The sequence below is a fragment of the Stomoxys calcitrans genome, chromosome 2 (genome assembly GCF_963082655.1).
Source record: "Stomoxys calcitrans chromosome 2, idStoCalc2.1, whole genome shotgun sequence".
Classification (NCBI taxonomy): Eukaryota; Metazoa; Arthropoda; class Insecta; order Diptera; family Muscidae; genus Stomoxys; species Stomoxys calcitrans.
The window spans coordinates 134981421-135004207 of NC_081553.1; the positions used below are offsets into that span (position 1 = coordinate 134981421).

General features: G+C 38.6%; 1 protein-coding gene across 1 annotated transcript in view; it reads right to left on the reverse strand.

Annotated features, from left to right (window-relative positions):
• Positions 1-1050: 1050 nt before the first annotated feature.
• LOC106082285 (protein timeless homolog) overlaps positions 1051-22787 on the reverse strand; it is a 960087-nt gene continuing 938350 nt past the window's right edge. Inside the window, exons 15-18 of the mRNA XM_059362476.1 lie at positions 20234-20439; positions 11326-11414; positions 3237-3440; positions 1051-3170 (exon numbers count right to left, since the gene is read on the reverse strand). Of these exons, the coding sequence (XP_059218459.1) occupies positions 1567-3170; positions 3237-3440; positions 11326-11414; positions 20234-20439 (2103 nt within the window). The 3' untranslated portion in view covers positions 1051-1566. The remainder of the gene's footprint in view (positions 3171-3236; positions 3441-11325; positions 11415-20233; positions 20440-22787) is intronic.

Sequence of the window (22787 nt, forward strand, 5' to 3'; positions counted from 1 at the left end):
ATAACGGCGTAAAACACTAGAATTTTTTATCACTCGATTCTATCGCCAATTCAGTGAAAGCAGCTGATTTTATAAAGGTGAAAACAGATTTTTGCATTGAATGGGCGAACGAATCTAGTAACAAAGAGAATAAAATGTTGGTGGTTTAGGCAGTAAGTTTTTTCAATAATTTTTTAATGGAAGCGGAAACTTTTTTAGACCCAACAGCACGGTTATGACTGTCCGTTTTTGAAAAAGTCTAAGCGCTCAAAATTTCGATAAATATTTTCTGTATAAAGAAGATAAATCTCCCACGCAAACAGTTTTTCGACTACCTTTTTAAATTTCTAGAAGCCCAAGTAATTCATAAGTTACTGCCTCGTACACTTTCTTCTATAATTCGGGAAGCAATATTTTCCGTTTCATTTTTGAAAAAACCTCCGGAGGAGTGATATATGCTTATATTTGGGTCCATTATCCCTCCTAAGAAACAAAAGAACTCCGGGGGTTTTTTCAAAAATGAAATGGAAAATATTGCTTGCCGAATATTGCTATTTTCAAATAACAAATTAATTGAAAATTTCAAAAATTTTCAATCATTATTTTAATTGAATATGCAATTTGTTAATTGAAAAATTTTTCAATTATTTTTCTCAAAAACTTTGATTGATATTACCAAATTCGTGATTGAAGCAGTTGTAATTAAAAAATTAATTGGACCAATTATTTTCGTGATTGAACCGATTTTTAATTTTTTCTTTGTATGAAGTAAATGCTGCAACTTTAAGTGGTCCTATACATGAGAGTGATGGAGGTCTTGTGTAATGTCATATGTATGAAAACCCATGTCCTACGCTTCTAAAGCAATCGATGAATTAATAATTCTTAAAGAATATTTAAGGATCAAAATATCATGTAACTAAATTCAAACTTAAAATTGGACCCCGGTATTTTTTTTATTATTATTATTATTATTATTTTTTTTTTTTTTTTTTTTTTGAAAGAAGAGAGATTGCAAATTATCTTACAGCTGCTGCCCATTTTAATTAAGAAGTAAAACATCCAATAGAATATGCAAAGATTTATTTGACTTTATTTAACGTAGAACTACAAAAGCAATAACAAGTGCAATTGAATAGTAGTTTAGCAACTAAAAGCAATGCTTGAAAGATATAATAAAAAGCAATGAATGAATAATAATAGTGATAATAATGCTGTTTTTAGATGAAAAACGAAAAATTGTAACAAAACTTTGACACCGTCATTAGTAAGCAGCTATCAATGGTGCTGCCTAAATGACGAACATCCGCAACCGTTCTCGGGACATATGGTCATAACAACAACAATGAAAACTCCGTTGATTGGTGCAAATGGTCTAATGAGATAAAAGACAAGGTCTGCGATAAATGCTTGCGATGACATGTTTTAAATTTTCTCTCAATTAGGTGTGTAAAGTGTAGCGTATAAGAATCGAGGGCAAAAGGAACAACGCAAATTGGTTGAACTGATTGAAAAAATCACTGCATAAAAAAGAGAATAAAACAGAACGGATTGGACAATGAAATAGGCTGGCAGCCGACGTTATACTCAATAATCGTCCTCATCGTCTTCGATAATGGCTAAACGACGACGTTTAGCTGGCTTTTCATCCGTTTCAGCAGCAGCTAGTTCTGCTGGCGAAGGTTTCTTACGAGCCAGAAACTGAACGTCATCATCATTTTCATTGGCTGAATCATGACCACTAGGTTCATAGTCATCCGCAAAGGAACGCCGACGTTTTCCAGTTGCGGCATCTTTGTCGTCACTTTGCCCTTTAATAGATTTAATAGTATCATCATCATCATCGTCGTCGGATTCAATTACATTGGCACGGCGAGAGCGATTGGTTAGGGTTTTTTCTTTCTCCTTGTCCTTGGCATCATATGTGCCACCATCTTCGTCATCATCCTCGTCGCCTAACTCAAGCAAACGTTTACGATAATCCTCAGAATTGAAATTTAAGTCAGTGTCGTCGTCCTCGTCTTCAGCTGGTTTGGTTTTGTCAGTGCCCTTCTTGTCTATTACCATATCACTGAGTTTAATTTTGCTGCTGGCCCTCTTTGCCTTCAGCTGATCGAATAGGTCTTCGGTATTCGGTTTCATCACTTCCTTTTCTTCGGAGATTTTAAAAGTATCATCGGTATCGCTTGGTTTCTCATCGCTGCTCAGATCGTAGTTGCGTTTCTTCTTGTTAAGCTTCTTTTGGATTTCGTTCACCAATTCAGGGTCTTCATCCTCCGATTCCGGTAGCTTCTCTTTTTCCTTTGGAGCCTTCTTAGTCTTGGGTTTCTTTTTACCTTGCAAAGGTACCCTTTCTTCAGTTTCTTCGTCACTTTTGCTAAACATCAAATTCTTAAGTTTCTCTCGCTGGTGGTCCCTAAAATTTTCCAGATTATCCAATTTACGACGCTCCTTTGCCATGCCCAATGTTTCCAAGTAATCTTCTTCACTTTCTTCACCATTCTGGGTGTTGCTACCCTCAATATCACTATCATTTTCCTCGCTGCCATTATTGTCTTCGTCATCGTCGTCATCAATGCCATCAACGTCAATTTCTATCTCTTCACCGCCCACAATCTTGGCTCTTAACTTCAAATCAGCAGAATTCAAATAGGTTGGTATACGCCAATAAGTCTCCATACCAAGCACGGGCGGTTGTATGCCCAATGCTACCAATACTTTTTTGAAGTGTTCATCTTCCATGGCTTCTTTCTGTTGCTCTTGCAATGGCACCAAGGGCACGCCATCGTCTTCATCACCTGGCTCGTCAACGTCTTCTGCGGCATCGTCAATGCACTCTTTAAGCCAATCGATAGATTCCTGATATTTATCGGCATTGATTTGTGCCAACAAAGCTCTGACGGTGCCAACGTCAAGAGGGGTACGAACCACATTTCTCTTCTGGGCTTTAGACGGTTTCCGGGCTGGTTTTGCTTTGGCTGGTCCAGAACCGCCACCTAAGATGGGTTCTTCCATAAACTCTTCTTCGGCATTTTCTTCGCTTGCAGTTTTTTTTGACTTTTGACGCTTTGGTAGTTTCTGAGGTAAAATCTCTGACTTATCGGCTATGATGTGGATTTGCAGCATTCTCTTGATTATCTGCTGCTTGGTACGTCTACCCTCAAATTCATCCAAAATGCGTTGAAGACAATCTGTTAAGTACAACAAGAAGGAAAAATAGATGTATACTATAGGGTATTTTGCTGCTTCATTCTTACCATCTTCGATGCGGTATTGATCATAAAGAGAGCGCAATTCTTCATCTTCTTCACTTCTCCAAAGATTTTTGCCCGATTGAGCATTGGCCGTGGATTTCTTTGTTGGAGCTTTGAACTTTAAATCCATTTCCTTCAGCTTCTTTAGAATTCCGCGTCTTGTGCGCGTTTTATCCAAAATGTTGTCCAAAATCCAATCAATGACATCTATAAAGAAAGCAATGGTATTACAACTGTCTTACAATTTCAAAGAATTTTTTTATATCCACCACCGAAGGATGGGGGCATATTCATTTTGTTATTCCGTTTGCAACACATCGAAATATCCTTTTCCGACCCTAAAAAGTATATATATTCTTGATCATCAGAAAAATTAGTCTTTAAGCATAAGAGATATTGAGCTGAAACTTTGCACGGATTCTTTTTTTCCATCCGATTTCGCTAAAATTTGGGACAGTGAGTTGTGTAAGACCTCTCGACATCCATCTCCTGATTTTACTTCTTGATCCTCTAGAAGGCGCAATTCTTATCCGATTTAGTTGAAATTTGACACAAAAACTCCTACTAGGGTCTCCACCACCAATGAATGCAATGTCATGAGAACAAGGAATCTGTTTATCAGGTATTTCGTTTTTAGATAAATTCCAAATGTAAATTTGCCCATGAACATTCCATAAGGAACAGGGGCAAACTCTCACATATCAATGATTGCTGTCCGATTAAAGTTTAAGCTTCATGCTAAGGGCCCTCCCTTTTATAGCCGACTCCGAACGGCGTGGCGCAGTGCGATACCTGTTTGGGGAGAAGTTTTTACAAGGCAAAGTATCTCACAAAAGTCGCCAGCATTAGGAGGGAATAACCAACGCTGAAAAAAATTTTCTGATGTTCTCGCCAAGATTCGAACCCAGGCGATCTGCGCCAAAGGCGGAGTTACGGTGGCTTCCACAAAAAAAAATTTTGCCTTCCAAAATTATTTCTTACTGTCATTAGCTGTTCTCCATTTGGAAAAATGCCCAAATTAATCAAAACACATGACCGGCCATAAAATACAAACTGCAAATATTTCCTTCAATACTTTAGCAGACTTTGGTATTTAAAAAAGATTGCAGTATGAAATATTTGCTAAATCAGCAGTTTTATGTGCGCTGAAAAAGCAGTAATGTCTGGTTTCCTCTTTTCAGCAAACAAAAACGGTTGTTTTAGCAAACATTTTTGCTGTTTTGAATGACAAATTCCGTTGAATGTGGTATATGGATTCCGTGAGGAGTTTCCAGGCTACCACTCCCATCGGACGCAACCCCAGGAGTTAGATAGGGGAAATCTCACCAGATATGATGGGTACCGCAGAAATAAAATATGCGGGGCGAACCAACAAGTTAGCATAAGCAGGGTTTGTACCGCTTGCACGGATACAAATACGAGCACGATGGGACCCTGCAATAGGGTCGGCAGCGGATGAGCCCAAGGACCGTGGCCAACCGTGTCGCTCACAGATCTTCAAAAGATTTACCTAAAAACAGCCCGCCCAAGAGGGTAGCTTGCAGCCCCAGTACTCAGTTTCCGATGCAATGGCCCAATCCGCCATCCATGTAAAAACGAAACACGATTACAGAATGTCAGTGACACGCTCTATATCAAAGAGAGACATTAAACTTGTTACGGGCGATTTTAATGCCAATAACAACAATAATCTACAATGGCGATAGATTGGTTGACCAGCTCTTTATTGGAGGCACGAAATTCCCCATAAAAATATACACAAGTAAACTTATGAAACACCAGATGGAAACACCCGAAATCAAATCGACCACGTATTTATCAGCAAACTCTTTCTGGGTTCGCTGATGGATGTAAAACCCTAGACTTGGAGCCGACATCGATAGTAACTACAAGCTCTTAGTGGTCACTCTACGTCTACGCCCAGCCGTCGTGAAAAGAACTCAAACGAAAAGCACAAAGAAGATGCGAAATAACACCCATACTTGGGCCGACATAACAGCAGCAAGTACGGAAACGGCCACCTCTGCCATAGGGTTTGCTAGATAATTCCAAGACCATGGATAAGCAATGAAACCATATATAGGAAATAAAACACCGGAGACGCTCTGCTACGGGCAGAACCAAATTTAACAAAAACCGCGGACATGACTGAATATCGCGCCTCCGCTTTGCTGGTCAATATATTTTTGAATATGCTAGCAGAGCAAAACGAAATGCTTCTAATATTGGAAACATGAATGTGTTTATGAGTCAATAAAATCAATGTGCGGCAACAACATAAGGACGACGACAATAATAAAATATGAGGACGATAGAATTAGCAACACTCAAACAGCAATTAGAACGATGACAAGGATTTTTATTGAATAAGGGCATCCCAGAAAAGATCGTGACGCTAATTGTGGAACTGTATAGGAATGCTGAAGTTCCATGGAAAAGAGAACCGTCCTTTCGGGATCGATTAAGGAGTGAAACAGCATCTTATCGCCGATGCTATTTTTGATTCGACTAGATTCAGTCTTAGAGACGACAATTATTTATACCCCAGCGAATGCACCCTATGACATTCGCTGGGGTATAAACGGTTATGTCACTGAAGATGTTGATAACTTTTCCTATCTTGGCAGCAAAATTAGAAAGGAAGGAGGATCGAAACAGACGTCGATGAAAGCATCAACAAGGCTAGAACCGCCTATCTTAAACTCAACTAAGTTTGGAGATGCAGTGACATTTCAAAAATTGCGAATTTTGCCCATGAACATTCCACTAAGGAACAGGGGCAAACTCCTCACATTTCAATGAGTGCAGTCCGATTCAAGTTTAAGCTCAATGATAAGGGGCCTCCCGAGTCCGAACGGCGTGCCGCAGTGCGACACCTCTTTGTAGAGAAGTTTTACATGGCATTGTACCTCACAAATGTTGCCTTTTTCACCTTTTATACCCGCCACCGTAGGATGGGGGTATATTCATTTTGTCATTCCGTTTGCAACACATCGAAATATCCATTTCCGACCCTATAAAGTATATATATTCTTGATCACCGTAAAAATCTATGACCATCTAGACATGTCCGTCCGTCTGTCTGTTGAAATCACGCTACAGTCTTTAAAAATAGAGATATTGAGCTGAAACTTTGCACAGATTCTTTTTTGTCCACAAGCAGGTTAAGTTCGAAGATGGGCTATATCGGACTATTTCTTGAAAAAGCCCCCCATAGGCCACATTTATTATCCAAATTTGCTGAAATTTGAGACAGTGAGTTCTGGTAAGCCCTTCGACGTCTTTCATCAATTTAGCCCAGATTGGTCTTAGGCCCATAAAAGCCACATTTATTATCCAATTTTGCTGAAATTTGGCACAGTGAGTTGTGTTAGGCCCTTCGACATCCTTCGTTAATTTGGCCCGGATCGGTTTAGATTTTGTTATAGCTGCCATATAGACCGATCCTCCGATTTAGGGTCTTAGGCCCATAAAAGCCACATTTATTATCAGATTTTGCTGAAATTTGGGACAGTGAGTTGCCTTAGACCCTTCGACATCTACACCACTACTGTGGTACAGGGTATCATAAGTTAGTGAATTTTTTTGTGACACCCAAAAGGAAGATATGTAGACCCATTGATTAGTATACCTATCGACTCAGAATAACGTTCTGATTCGATTTAACTATGTCCGTCTGTCCATGTTAATTTGTGTACAAACTACAGGTCGCAATTTTCATCCGATCGTCTTCAAATTTGGTACAGGCATGGTTTGCGGCCTAGAGACGAAGCCTATTGAAATTGGAAACAAGTAACAGCGTGCTAAGTTCGGCCGGACTTATATCTTATATACCCTCCCCGGCATCTCTTTTTAGGCAAACATATGATAAAAGACAAAATTACAATGGTATTGGAGTTATATCAACTTATGGTCGGAACATAATTAAACTGAATGCAGAAGTCGTTGTGTAAAATTTCAGCCAATTCGAATAAAAATTGCGCCCTATAAGGGCTTAAGAAGTGAAATTAGGAAATCGGTTTATATGGGAGCTGTATCAGGCTATTGACCGATTCAGACCATATTTGACACGCATGTTGAAGGTCAGGGGAAAGCCATTGTACAAAATTTCAGCCAAATCGGATTATAATTGCGACCTCTAGAAGCTCCAGAAGACAAGATCCCAAATCGGTTTATATGGCAGCTATATCAGGTTATGAACCAATTAAAACCATATTTGGCACAACTATTGAAGGTCATAACAAAACACTTCTTGCAAAATTTCAGCCGCTCTGTAATGGCTCAAGAAGTCAAGATTCGATATCAGTTTATATGACAGCTATATTAGGTTATAGATTGATTTAAACCATACTTAGCATAGTTATTGGAAGTCATAACAAAACACCTCATGCAAAATGTCAGCCAAATCGAAGAGGAATTGTGCCCTCTGGAGGCTCAAGAAGTCAAGATCCTAGATTGGTTTATATGACAGCTATATCAGGTTATGGACCGATTTGAACCACTCTTAGCACAGTCATTGGAAATGACAACAAAACACCTCATGCTAAATTTTATCGAAATCGGGTGAAAATTGCGCCTTCTAGTGGCTCATGAAGTTAAGATCATAGATCGGATTATATGGCAGCTATATCAAAACATGGACCGATATGGCCCATTTACAATTCTAACCGACCTACACTAATAAGAAGTATTTGTGCAAAATTTCAAGCGGCTAGCTTTACTTCTTCGGAAGTTAGCGTGCTTTCGAAAGACGGACGGACGGACATGGCTAGATCGACTTAAAATGTCATGACGATCAAGAATATATATACCCCATCTATGGTATATCCAAATCCTATGGTGGAGGGTATAAAAAAAGGTGCAAATTTGTATATAGCTCCCATATATATGTTCGTACGATTTGCAGGAATAAGGCAATAAAATGGTCATTTGTTAACCGATTCTCTTAAAATTTGGTGGGAACGATTTTTTCTTGTCTCGACTAGTGACTGGTGAATTTCATGGAAATCGGTTCAAATTTAGACATAGCTCTCATATGTATATATCGCCCGATTTTAACTTCTAGAGTCACATCAAGCGCATTTATTGACCAATTTTGCCGAAATTTTGAACAACGCTTTCCTTGAAGACTACTACAATATCCGAGAAATTTGCTCGAAATCGGTTCAGACGTAGATATAGTTCCCATATATATGTTCGTCAGATTTTGGATAATTTGCAATAATGACTTCATTTGTCAACCACAATTATTACGGTTTGAATTATTATTATTTGAAATAACCCATCTGTAAACATCGGCCGAGGTCCATCAAAATTGATTCAGAATTGGATATACAGCGGTCAAAAAAAGTATTCATCATTCAATGTTTTTTTTTTAATAAGTCTACAAAAGACAATTGGAATAAAAACATATTAAACTAATGATGCAGTAGTGCTTGTGTGATATATATGTACACAATTTCATTGTTTTTAAAGAAAAAAATAGTATTTATTGGAACAAAAAGGGCCATTTTACAGCTGAACACAAAAAATTAAACAAAAAAAGTATTCATCATTGCAAAAAAACAAAAAAATAAATAACATAATTTAAAAAAATTAATACTTTGTTATTCGACCACCGCGTCTTATAACTTCTTTTAAACGGTTTGACATCGATTGGACTAATTTAGCGGTTATATTTTGGTCTATATTAGTCCATTCCTCCATTATCACCTGTTGCATTTGACTCTTGCTCGAAAAATTGCGCGTTCTCAATTTGCGTTCGAGATGTTCCCAAAGATGTTCAATTGGGTTCAAGTCGGGACTTTGAGGAGGAGTTTTAATGACTTTGGGGCAGTTATACAGCATCCACATCTTGGTATTTAAAGCAGAATGTTTGGGGTCATTATCTTGATAATATTGAAAGTTATTACCAAGCCCAAGTTTTACAGCACTATCTTTTAAATTCCTCTTTAAAATGTCAATGTAATACTTATGATCCATTACTCCATTAATAATTTCAAGATTTCCCGCTCCTGAAGCCGCCATACACCCCCAAACCATTAAACCACCTCCACCATGTTTTACAGTAGCAACTGTGTTTCGTTCTTCAAGCTCTGTATTTGGTTTTCTGTACACTATGACCTTTCCATCGCACCCAAAAAGATTAAACTTGCTCTCGTCTGCAAAAATGACTGTTTTCCAAAATGATTCGGGCTGTTTTACATACATTTTTGCGAAGTTTAGCCTTTTCACTCGGTTTATTTTATTTATAAAGGGCTTCTTACGTGCAGTTCTTCCTCTGTAACTATGCCTTTTGAGTGTATTTCGAATTGTTTGTGTAGTAACTTCCTTCCCTAAATATTCCATAGTGTTTTTACGAAGAATGGTCGCATTTGTCTTCGGAGTTTTCTGAACTTGCCGCACTAGCCAACGCACATCTCCAACTGAAAGTGCTTTTGGTCGACCAGATCTTGGTTTATTGTCAACAGTTTTCGTTTCTGTCCACTTTCTGATGATGGATTGTATAGTAGATCGTGGTCTATTTAATATTTCACTGATAGTTTTTTGAGTTAAACCATTCCTGTGGTGTTGTATTATCAAAACTTTTACCTCATCAGAAACCTCGTTTTGCTTACGACCCATTTTGACAAAAACTATATTTTCAATGAAATTAAATATTTGCTGTCAAGGGCAAAGCCTCCTTTACTAAATAAAACAGAAAAGGGGGATTCCCAAATAATAGTTGAATTTGACTTTGATGATAGCACATCAATGATGAATACTTTTTTTGTTCTGTTTTTGGTGTTATTATATAAAATTGCATTTTTTGCGCTAATTAAATTTATTTTTTGAATTTATTTTAAAACATATTACGAAAAATAAACTATTGCATAAAACTGCATTATTTGTTTACTTTAAATTATCTTCAATTACCCAAAATAAGTGAATTTATTATCAATTTTGCTAATGATGAATACTTTTTTTGACCGCTGTAGCTACCACATGGCATTTATATTGTAGGATTAGGGTATTATAAAATCGGCACCGCCCGACTTTTGCCCTTCCTTACTGGTTATATATATCCATTGTCATCTATACATTATTCTGTAATAGAAATCGTCAACAGCCATTCAATTATTTTATAGATTTTTTTTTGGGGTTTTGCCTGATTATTGCTTTTTTATACATTGTCAAGTATATAGCTACAAAATGGTGAAATTGCTGTTGATATTTTTATTTGTCCTCAGTGACAACAACAGAAGTCATTTAGAAGAATTAACACATCTACAGATTATGAAATTGAAATGATAAAATCTTCCTGCTCGGATCCACTGGCAATTAAAACTGCTTGTCTCTGGCGAATGGATGAATGGTTAAGTCTGCCTGCCAGTCACTCACTCAACTTTAATCCATTTGATGATAATGCCAACATTTCCCACCATAAAGTCATATTTTATAGGAACAACAAATTTCAATCACTTCAGACACATAACAATTAATCTCGGACATATTGGCGAAATAAAAATGTCAAAACATTAGCAGACAGCGACCGACGGAGAAGGAGATGGCAGGACGAAAAGGATGAAGGGGACAAGGGATGGGCAAGGACTCAACACAAACTCATCAATTGAGGCCATTAAGGAAAAACGGACACAGCTGATGACAATGGCGACGACGATGGCGTGCACCAAGAGAGCAACAACGATGGTGTCGGAATAAATGGTGACTGCACAGCCATAATAAAGAAAATTATTTCAATCATGGATCTGTCAACACATTGAAATTGACTTGTTAAATCAATCACCCGTCGGACTTAACTTAACTTAAGCACTTAAAAATTCTGTCAAAAGCAAAACACACGCAAGGGCTATGCGACAGAGATCTCATTGTCACCAGCATCACAGGCATCTTCACAGGACCGCACAAGCACTTCATGGGAAGGAAACAACAACCCCCTTAATGGAGTTGTCTCTGAATGGTACGTCACATTATCATCACCATATCTTCCTCGAAGGAAAGTGTTATCGATGTTGATGAACTTCGGAAGAGGGCAAACGGGATCACGGTCCAAGGAGTAAACGAATGTTCATAACAGTAATGCTTAACTTACCCTTGTCAGTTTCAGGATTTCGTTGATTCTCTTCGAACAGAAAACGCAACTCAGCTTCTTGTTCCTCAGTCCAAGTGCCCTTGGTGCCACTGCAAAAAAAAGTAAAAATCCAATGATGAGAAGTTTGCATGGAGCGCCAAAACAAACAATTTAAAAGAAGTATAAAATTACAAACAAAAAATAGTAAACAGCCATTTTTTTTTATTAAAAAAGAAAATTAAGTGTTAAAGCATTTCAAAACCCATTATCAACCGACCATCGCCACTACCATTAGCGCCCACAATGCATTATTTTGGCATATAACCGTAAAACCATGACCTTGAGTGAGATATGCTCAAATGTTCACTGACAATAATTCGCAATCATTTATCATTATTTTGATAATTATTTGATATTTATAGGATATGGGATGTACTTATGTAGTCATTCCATTTGTAACACATCGAGATATTGATCTAGGACTTTAAGTAAAATAATGTTTTTCAATCAAGGTCAGTTTATGTAACTTTTAGCAGAATCAGTGATGATGGGTTTCCAAGAATCAGACCGGCTGAACTTAACACGTTATTACTTGCTTCTCTTAATAGGCTGGCAATCGAGTTGGTCATCAATTCAACCCTAGGATAATAGGTCGATGGCACTATCACTAATAACGGGAAAATTTATTTTTTTCTGGGGAACTCAGCGGTTGTTGCTGAACGCTTGCCTCAGGAACCATCGATCACATCGGTAAAGTCTGGCGCATTGCAGGAGAGACAAGAGGGGAAGGCATCGAAACGGGACCCGACAAGCCCTTTGTGTCATCCGATTGGGATCAAGGTGTGCTCCAGCGGGGAAGTACGGAACTCAAAAAGTACTTCGACAGCACCAGCTGATGAATCATCTAAGGAGATTTAAACTACTCAAGGGTACGGGGAATGGGAGACACAGATCCTGTATTCAATAGTAGTCTAAATGTTTTTCTTCTTCCGTAGACAAGCTCTGACGATTCAGTAGTAGTCAGCCTTAAAATAAATAAGTCTCATTACTTCTTCCTATATATTGCACACGATTCAGAGATGCCGCCTTCAAACCTTAAGTTGCTGGTTGAAGCCGCTTCTGCAGGGAAGAAGTGCGTCATTGTAGGTAGTGATGGTAATGCACATCACCAGATATGGGGAAGTGCGGATGTCAACGAAAGGGGTGAGCTGCTTATCGAATATATTATAAGTTGCAATTTGCGACCTTTATTACCAGGAACAAGCAGGAGGTAGTAGATATTACATTTGTATCGGAGGATATAAGCGCATGAATATGCAACTGAGAAGTGTTGAATGACCACAGCTTCTCTGATTATCGTTATATTATTTTCAGCCTGAGAGAAAATAATGCAGAAGTGGTCCCTCGGCTTAACAGAAGAAAAGCGGATTGCGATAAATTTCGGCACAAATTCATTTAATGGTCAAGCGGTTCACTAATGCCCTGAATGACTCGCTTGTGTCAGCATGTCCTAGTGCAAAGCCAAGGGGCAAACAGAGCTGGTTGGTCTAAACAAGAATTGCGGAAAACTCTTCAACAGGGCGAAAGCCACAAGACCACCACACGATTGGGACATCTATAAGGCTGGGCTAAGAAAATATAAGGGCGAGCTGAGAAAGGCTCAAAACAAATCCTGGGTGGAATTCTGCAGCTCCGTGGAGGATACATTTGAAGCCTCCAGGCTAACGAAGATTCTGTCCTCTATACCTATTACGGTGGAGTATATTCAGAAGTCAGAAAATGTATGAACAATGTCTAGTGAGGAAACACTGGAACTACTCGTTGATACACATTTCCCGGGAAATTCTCCAACGAACAACGTGGCGCCAGAAGAGGTTGTAACTTGTATGCATTTGTCGGAGGTTATTCGGGAGATTGTGTCTGAGGCCACAATCCTTTGGGCGATAAGAAGTTTCGACACCTTTAAGGCGCCAGGCCCTAAAATAAAAGCTGTATCTGATAGACTGGTTCCTTGACTTAGGGAGATATACTCTGCTTGTATCAGCATATCATATATACCTGTGGGAAGGTCTTTTAAATTCCGGAAGCATAAAAACCTTACCACACGAAGGCGAAATATCCTATTGATTCGTCCTATTGAAAGAAGCATATCTTAGGGCAATGATCCCTGAAGATGGCCTATCGCGGCAGCAGCATGCATATAGTAAAGGCAAATCCACTGAAACAGCCCTTCACAACCTAGTCGGCCACATCGAGGGTTCTCTCGCTGTCAAGGAATTTATAATGGTGGCATTTCTTGACATTGAAGGTGCTTTCAATAATGTAAAACCGACGTCAATCATGAAGGAGTTGGAGTTTCTAGGTATCAACTCTACCGTAAGAGAGTTTATTAATAACTTACTTACTAAAAGATGCATTACGGCAGGCTTGGGATCTATGGATCTAAATACATGGGTGTCAGCAGAGGAACGCTTTAAGGAGGTGTACAGTCTCATCTACTTTTGGAATATATCCATTAACAAAATATCATTGTCTCTGGAAGAAAAAAAGGTCTGAAAGTGATCGCGTATGTTGATGACGTGATGACAGATATACTTCAGGAAGCTCTTCGAGCAAAAGCGAAGTGGGCTACCAAAAGCGGCCTTGTCGTAAATCCGTGCAAGACAGAAGTAGTTCTTTTCAGCAGGAGTTACAACTTACCTACAGTGGCACCTGTCTCCTTTGGGGAATGTTCCATTTACAGAAAGCGTAGAATACCTTGGTGTTTTGCTGGACAGGAAATTGAACTTCAAATCCAACATCCTGCAAGAGAGCCATTGGCAAAAGTTGGGGTTTAGACCGCGCGTCATGGACTAGGTATATTTTACATTTGTCAGACCTATAATGTTATATGATGTTGTGGTATGGTTTACGGCGCTTCAAAAGTCCACCTACTGCTCAATAGTAAAGCGGATCCAAAGAATGCCTTGTTCGTGCATTACAGCCGCACTGAGGATGACAACATCTGATGCACTGAGCTTTATGCTACATCAAGTGCCTCTGGACATTGTGGCTAGACAAATTGCTGCGACCACTGCCGTGAGGCTAAGGCAGCTTTCTCTTTGGTCATGTGCCGGTTACGGACACTTTGTTACCCTTGATACAATGTAGGATGTTCCAGGCAGTGTGGATTACACCCTACCTGAGCCGCTTTTTGAAACTGAAACTGGAATTTGTCGGTATGCCTCTAGCAACATAAGCTAAGTTTTCAGGACCAGATACGAAGGACAGCGAATGGTCACAAAGAGGAGGCTGTGAACATTCCAAAACTATGTGGCCTATGTGAAGAGGTCTACCGCTTTGCTGTCACTGGCAAGAACAGATGTCTCAGCCATTGTGTCCGTCATGATAGGTCACTGTCTAATCAGAAAACATGCTGACAGACCGAAGGTTGCCAGTAAAGACATTTGCAGAAGCTGTAAGGACATCGAAGATGAAGAGACTATATAATAGCTTCTTTGTGTGTGTTCCGCGCTGGCAGTCAGAAGGAGTTCCACTTTATGTTCTCATTTCTTTGAGAACCTGTTTGATTTAGCGGATGAGAACTTTAGCAAGTTGTTGGGCTTCGTAAAACGATCTGGATGGTTCAACGGTAGGAACTAGAAGGCACCTTCCTTCTACTGTTTCTGTGGTATCACAATGGACGAAAACGTCTTAGTGAGTCTGATGGCAGACAGCCACTTAAACATTACCTAACCAACAATTTTTTAAAGAAAGTCTTCAAAATAAAGACAAAATAACAAAAAAGGTGCGACATTGTCGCATATTTGTTCATTTTATTCCATGCGTCGATATTTTCACTTTAGTAGAGTAAAAGGCATCGATAGGGCGTGTGTTGTAGTATAAAGCGATTTTGTATTTTTTACTTTTTGCGCAACAAGAATTCATAATTGTTACCTCCTAAATGTGGTATGACACCTTAACACCGTAGGAACTTAAATTATTACCTAAGTACGCTGAAATTTTGTGCGTGAATCCCCACCAAACCCTCGGTCTCACTTCTTGAACCCTTAAAAGCTGTTCTCATTGTAGATGTGCCTTATTTTAAAACTTTATAGCACAGTGCAATTACATTTTTATGAAATTTACATCTTTCCAGGACAACGAAGTTCTGAATATATTACCAGACTACAGATTGATATAGAACCTCTGTCGTCAGGGTTGCCAGGATATGTTCAAATGTTCAGAAATACGTGCGGCCACCCGCAGAAATCCTATATTGTGAATGCAAAATAAAATTAAAACCAATTTTTTATAAAATTGCGTGCTCAAATCTTAATACATTATATTAGACTTCTTCATGTGTGGGCATACATGTTTTGCAAATTTTATTTATATATTTTAAAATTATTTATCACCTGTTTTCCTCGTATTGTTTTGAAAGATTTGCTATTGGCGTTACCAACTCATGCCAAACTAACACACATGCATTGGAAATTTTTTTGGGTTTTTTTGCCACAGTTTGCAAGCTTTACACGGGAAAAATAAAACGTTTGACGCATTTTAATGGCCAACAAAATACTCATCACGAAATTTTTTCTTTTTTTGTAATCGTGTAACGTTGTACTATTCCGGTACTATTCGTGTACCGGACCAATAATTAGTGTCTTGAGTTCATCCCAACAGAGAATAAGGGTGAGTTTTTGATCGTATAGACCCAGCACTCCCAAGCAGGACCATGGACTTGCAAATAATTGCAATTGGGTGCTCATCACTGGTATAGACACATTCTCAAACACAATATATTTTCCTTGTTTGTTTGGAGCAGCTAGGTAAACTCGGAAAATTAAAATTTTTAAAGTTTCGCCTTAAGTACAAAAAATGCTGGTATGTTCAACGTTACAAAAAAATAAAACAATAATTTCTAAGGTAATACATTGTTTGGTAAAATTTACGCGATAAAGAATTACCTATCTCATACCTACATGTATACCTACCTCGATATTTAAATGTGCGAAAACAACAACTCCCATAAGCAATTTTTATTTATAGCATAACGAATACAGCACATCATATAACAAAATCGTAATGGAGTTATGCGAAACTGGAAGGTTTTTGGGTGCACAATTTTAAGCGCCTAGCTCTATTCCTTCAAAAGTTAGCGTGATTTCGACATACAGACGAACGGAGGATGGACATGGTTAAATCGACTTGGAATGTCAAGACTATCCGGAATATATATAACCTGTTGGGTCTCAGAACAATATGTCGATGTGTTACAAACGGAAATTAAAGACAATTAGAAGTTAAACAAGTAAAAAGGCGTTAAGTTCAGCCGGGCTGAACTTTGGGTACCCACCACCTCGGGTATATATGTAAACCACCATTCGTCAAAATCCGGTGAAAAATGCATACCTTATGCCCCATAGCAGCTATATGTTCCGATTTGGACCAAATACTTAAAAGTACAAGTCATTGTTCAATTGTGTATAAAAAAACTATTGGTCTTTTAAGTAGCTATATCTAAAAATAAACCGATCTGATGCATGGATGTCGAAAAGCCTTATATAAGTCACTGTGTCAAAGTGAAATCGGACAATAAATTAGTCATTTATGGGGCCAAAATCTTAAATCGAGAGATCGGTCTATATGGCAGACATATCCAAATCTGGACCGATCTGAGAAAAATTGAAGAAGAATGTCGAAGGGCCTAACACAACTCACTGTTCCAAATTTCGGCGAAAATCGGACAATAAATGCGCCTTTTATGGCCCCAAAACCTTAAATCGAGAGATCGGTCAATATGGCAGCTATATCCAAATCTGGACCGATCTGTGCCATATTGCAGAAGTATATCGAGGGGCTTTACACAACTCACTGTCCTAAATTTTTGCAAAATCGGATAATAAATGCGCCTTTTATGGGCCCAAAACTTTAAATCGAAAGATCGGTCTATATGGCAGCTATATCCAAATCTGGACCGATCTTGGCCAAATTGAATATGATGTCGAAGGGCCTAACATAACTCACTGTCCCAAATTTCAGCGAAATCGGATAATAAATGTGGCTTTTATGGGCCTAAGACACTAAATCGGCGGATCGGTCTATATGGGAGCTATATCAAGATATAGTCCGATATAGCCCATCTTCGAACTTAACCTACTTATGGACAAAAAAAAAAAAAAAAGAATTTGTGCAAAATATCAGCTCAATATCTATATTTGTCAAGACTGTAGCGTGAATTCAACAGACAGGCGGACCGACATGGCTAGATCTTTATAGGGTCGGAAATGGATATTTCGATGTGTTGCAAACGGAATGACAAAATGAATATACCCCCATTTGTAGGTGGTGGGTATAAAAAATACTCCACACTAATGGTAATTTTTGAGCATAATTTTAAGCGCCTAACTCGTTCAAAATAAGCGTGCTTTTGAAAAACAGACGGACGGAGGACGGATATGCGACCATCTTTCACCGTCCTTGCGTGTTCCATTCTAGGATATTTCTCGCTATATTATTTCGCAGTCGGCGTAGGATATGACCCAATCCGAAAATTCGAAGTATTTGTCTTAGGCAGCGATTCATAAAACACGGATTTTGCGGGTAGTCGCTTGTGGCAAGCTCCAAGTTGAACAGCCATATTATAAAATAGATTTCACACTACTGGCGAAGTTTCTGACTTTTGTTTTATGTGAGATGTTACTGATCACAAAACTTATTTCAGTTTAAGAAAGGTGCTTCTAGACTTGTTGACGCGATCGCGGATGTCTGCTTCCGATCCTCCGACAGGCGAAATGCGCTGCAGCAGAAGGCTTACCATTACCTTCTTCGTTATGTTTAGCAGAGTTATCCCTCTCCGATTTTTGCACTGGGTAAGGTTACCCTTTTTTGGAATCGTGACCATGATTGCCTTCCTCCATTCTGAGGGAATAAAGTTTGTATCCCAGGCCTCTTTGATGATTGAAGTGATTGATTAAGCAATGGGATGTGCTCCATACCGCAACAGTTTGACAGGTACATTGTCACGACCGGCTGATTTGTTATTTTGAGTGAGACTTGAACCGCCTTCGCAGATGGGTGGGGCTGTCCCTGCATGGGTTTCGGCGTAATGGGGGATTAAAAAGTCGGAGTTTACGTCCTCGTTTGCAAGCTTTTCAGAACTAAAAAATCCTTGACAGAGTTCAGTTAGAACTATTCGGGTGTTGTTAATTTCGATCAGTCTTCATTTTTTATTATTGCAGTTATGTTGTTGCCGCAAATCGCTTTTATTGACTCATAAACAACATGCATGTTTCCAATATTAGCTGCATTTCGCTCTGCTAGCTTATTAAAATATATTCGCCTAACTCTGCGAACTAGGTGTTTGATCAGCGAAGCGGTACTGCGGACATGAAGAGCAGAGCGTTGCGTAGACGTCTTCGGTGTTTTATTTCCTCTATGGTTTAGTTGCTTATCCATGGGTTTTGGAATTTGCTAGCAAAACCTATGACCGTTATGTCGACCCATGTATGGGTGTCATTTCACAGCTTCTCCGTTATTTCTACCTTGTATTCGTGCACTGTTTCGGAGTCTTTAAGATTTTCACGACGGCTGAGCGTAGACGTAGAGTGGCCACTTAGAGCATGTAGTCACTATCGAAGTCGTCTCCAAGTCTAGGTTTTTACATCCATCAGCGAACCCAGAAAGAGTTTGATGATAAATACGTGGTTGATTTGATTTCGGGTGTTTTCATCTGGTGATTCACAAGTTTACTGGTGTATATTTTAATGGGGGAATTTTGTGCCTCTAATAAAGAGCTGGTCAACCAATCTGTCGCCATTGTCAAACCTGTTATCGCCAATTCCTTGTAGTCCCACGATTGATTATAGATTATTGTTGTTATTGCCCATCTTGGCATTAAAATCACCCATAACAAGCTTAATTTCTACCTTTCATAGAGAGCGTGTCGCTGACTCGAGTTGGGAATAGAATTTTTCCTTTGTTTTGTCGTCATCGGGTTCGGTTGGCGCGTAGCATTGTACAATGGATATTTTGCGGAATTTTGAATTTTATCTTGCCGTCATGATGTGTTCAGATATCACATTGTATGATAGAAGAGCTCGCTTTGCTTTTGGCGACAATAAAAGACCGACCCCATTTTTTTGATGGGTTTCACTGCCTGAAACGATGAAGTGGTAGCCACTTTGGAGATCCATAGTTCCGGATTTCGCCCATCGTACTTCACTTAAACCGAGAATGTCTAGGTTGTAGTTCGACATCTCGCTCTGGGCGTGGTAAAGTTTATATGATTATGAGAGAGTTTGACGTTCCATGTTCCAATCATAAACCGTGATTTTAATCCATAGGTCGTCATCGGGGTGTTGTCAGTTTCTTAATTTCAAGTTGATGTTTCTGTAATCGTGTTTTTCGTGGCGGATTGAGCCATTGCATCAAAAACCTAGTACTGGGGCTGGAATCTACCCTCATGGCCGGGCTTTTTTTTGTGGTAAATCGATTGAAGATTTGAGAGCGCCACTGTTGGCCATTCCTTGGGCTCATCCGCTGCCGACTCTATTGCAGGGTCCCATCGTGTTCATGTTGTTATCCGTGCAAGCGGTACAGCCCCTGCTTCGCCCCCATATTTTATTTCTGCGGTACCCTGCGGTATCTGGCTTGAAAACTTCACATGTACATTAAATTTATTTATAAACAAAAAGAAACTAATTGAAACCCTTAATAACTTGTTCTATATGTCAAGAATGAAAGGTTTAGTCAGAGTAAAAAAACACTTTATATTTGTCACAAATTCTTGCAAGAATTTATCGCAAAACAACATGTACTTTTATGGTAAACAACGAAATTGGTCCCAAAGAACGTCAACCGAAAGGAATGTGAAATTTTTAAAACCTTCAACTGTACTGTGCGTCAGAAGTCGGTGGGGTTATTACTTGTCAGAGAGTATACTTACGATTCGTAGGCATCGCAGTAGCCACTTTCGAGCTCATTGGCCTCCTTGATTGTTTTGTAAAATAGCAGCTCAGCATAGATTTTTGGATTGTTTGGAGCTGTTTCAACAAATTTACGTACAACAAAAACAGCCAATCGACGTAGTTCCTCATGGTGTGCATCGCGACCAGCGTTCATAACCTCCTGGAATATGCGGAACAGCTTGGCCTGCAAAATATGGAAAAAAAAACTATATTTGAAACAGCAAGAGAGCAAGATTTATAACGATGCAACAAAATGATAAAATCCTTTGAAAAATAATAAATCAAATACGTTGCAATTTAAAATTGCTTTTACGACATCGGTCCCAAACTAGCCGACCAAGTGTTTGGGGAACCACCTCAGCCCCGAAAACACCCCTAAATCGGACATCATGAGAATATCGGCTGAATTAAAGTATTTTAATAATGGAGTACATCTAATATCCAAACTTAAATGGCATTAAACCCTCCGAGCGAACTCGTAGTCCAATAAAGATTATAAGGGATTTATATTAAGGCACTTATATTGTTAGTTAAGCTATATGCATATACTATTTTGGTATTTCATTAAATGTTTCCTAATTGTCAAAAATAAATATTCAGAGTATAATTTTGTTCCTTATAAAGTAAAAAAAGACGCAGCGGCGCTGGTCCGGTTCAGCAAGTCTGTTATATAGACCGATTTGCCGATATAAGGTCTTAAGCACGTAACAGCTGCATTTATTGCCAGAATTTGTTGAAGCTTGGAATAGAATATGGACCATATTCTAAACCGAATATGGTCCATATCAAACCATATTTAGAAATAGCTGTCACAAAGACCAATCTCCCATGTTTTCAACCTTTTAAGTTTTTTTTGAGACCATTTCATCTATCATGCCGGTCGAAAAATCCTTCTGACTGAGTCCGATGCAAAACTAATAGTCCCCCATCTCTATTAGACGCTTGCCAATCTCGCTGTATTGTGCAGCTTCTTGTTAAGCGTCTCAAGATCCTGCAGATTACGTGACTGCGATTGTAGTGTCTCATGTATTGTGAGATCAAGATAAGTCGGGTTTGCTCTTTCCAACGAAAAACTTAACGCATTAATGCACAAAGCTCCCTAGAAAAGTTTATTCCAAGTTTTTTACAATTTAATGGCGGCATATACAGCGGTCAAAAAAAGTATTCATCATTAGCAAAATTGATAATAAATTCACTTATTTTGGGTAATTGAAGAAAATTTAAAGTAAACAAATAATGCAGTTTTATGCAATAGTTTATTTTTCGTAATATGTTTTAAAATAAATTCAAAAAATAAATTTAATTAGCGCAAAAAATGCAATTTTATATAATAACACCAAAAACAGAACAAAAAAAGTATTCATCATTGATGTGCTATCATCAAAGTCAAATTCAAATATTATTTGGGAATCCCCCTTTTCTGTTTTATTTAGTAAAGGAGGCTTTGCCCTTGACAGCAAATATTTAATTTCATTGAAAATATAGTTTTTGTCAAAATGGGTCGTAAGCAAAACGAGGTTTCTGATGAGGTAAAAGTTTTGATAATAAAACACCACAGGAATGGTTTAACTAAAAAAACTATCAGTGAAATATTAAATAGACCACGATCTACCATACAATCCATCATCAGAAAGTGGACAGAAACGAAAACTGTTGACAATAAACCAAGATCTGGTCGACCAAAAGCACTTTCAGTTGGAGATGTGCGTTGGCTAGTGCGGCAAGTTCAGAAAACTCCGAAGACAAATGCGACCATTCTTCGTAAAAACACTATGGAATATTTAGGGAAGGAAGTTACTACACAAACAATTCGAAATACACTCAAAAGGCATAGTTACAGAGGAAGAACTGCACGTAAGAAGCCCTTTATAAATAAAATAAACCGAGTGAAAAGGCTAAACTTCGCAAAAATGTATGTAAAACAGCCCGAATCATTTTGGAAAACAGTAATTTTTGCAGACGAGAGCAAGTTTAATCTTTTTGGGTGCGATGGAAAGGTCATAGTGTACAGAAAACCAAATACAGAGCTTGAAGAACGAAACACAGTTGCTACTGTAAAACATGGTGGAGGTGGTTTAATGGTTTGGGGGTGTATGGCGGCTTCAGGAGCGGGAAATCTTGAAATTATTAATGGAGTAATGGATCATAAGTATTACATTGACATTTTAAAGAGGAATTTAAAAGATAGTGCTGTAAAACTTGGGCTTGGTAATAACTTTCAATATTATCAAGATAATGACCCCAAACATTCTGCTTTAAATACCAAGATGTGGATGCTGTATAACTGCCCCAAAGTCATTAAAACTCCTCCTCAAAGTCCCGACTTGAACCCAATTGAACATCTTTGGGAACATCTCGAACGCAAATTGAGAACGCGCAATTTTTCGAGCAAGAGTCAAATGCAACAGGTGATAATGCAGGAATGGACTAATATAGACCAAAATATAACCGCTAAATTAGTCCAATTGATGTCAAACCGTTTAAAAGAAGTTATAAGACGCGGTGGTCGAATAACAAAGTATTAATTTTTTT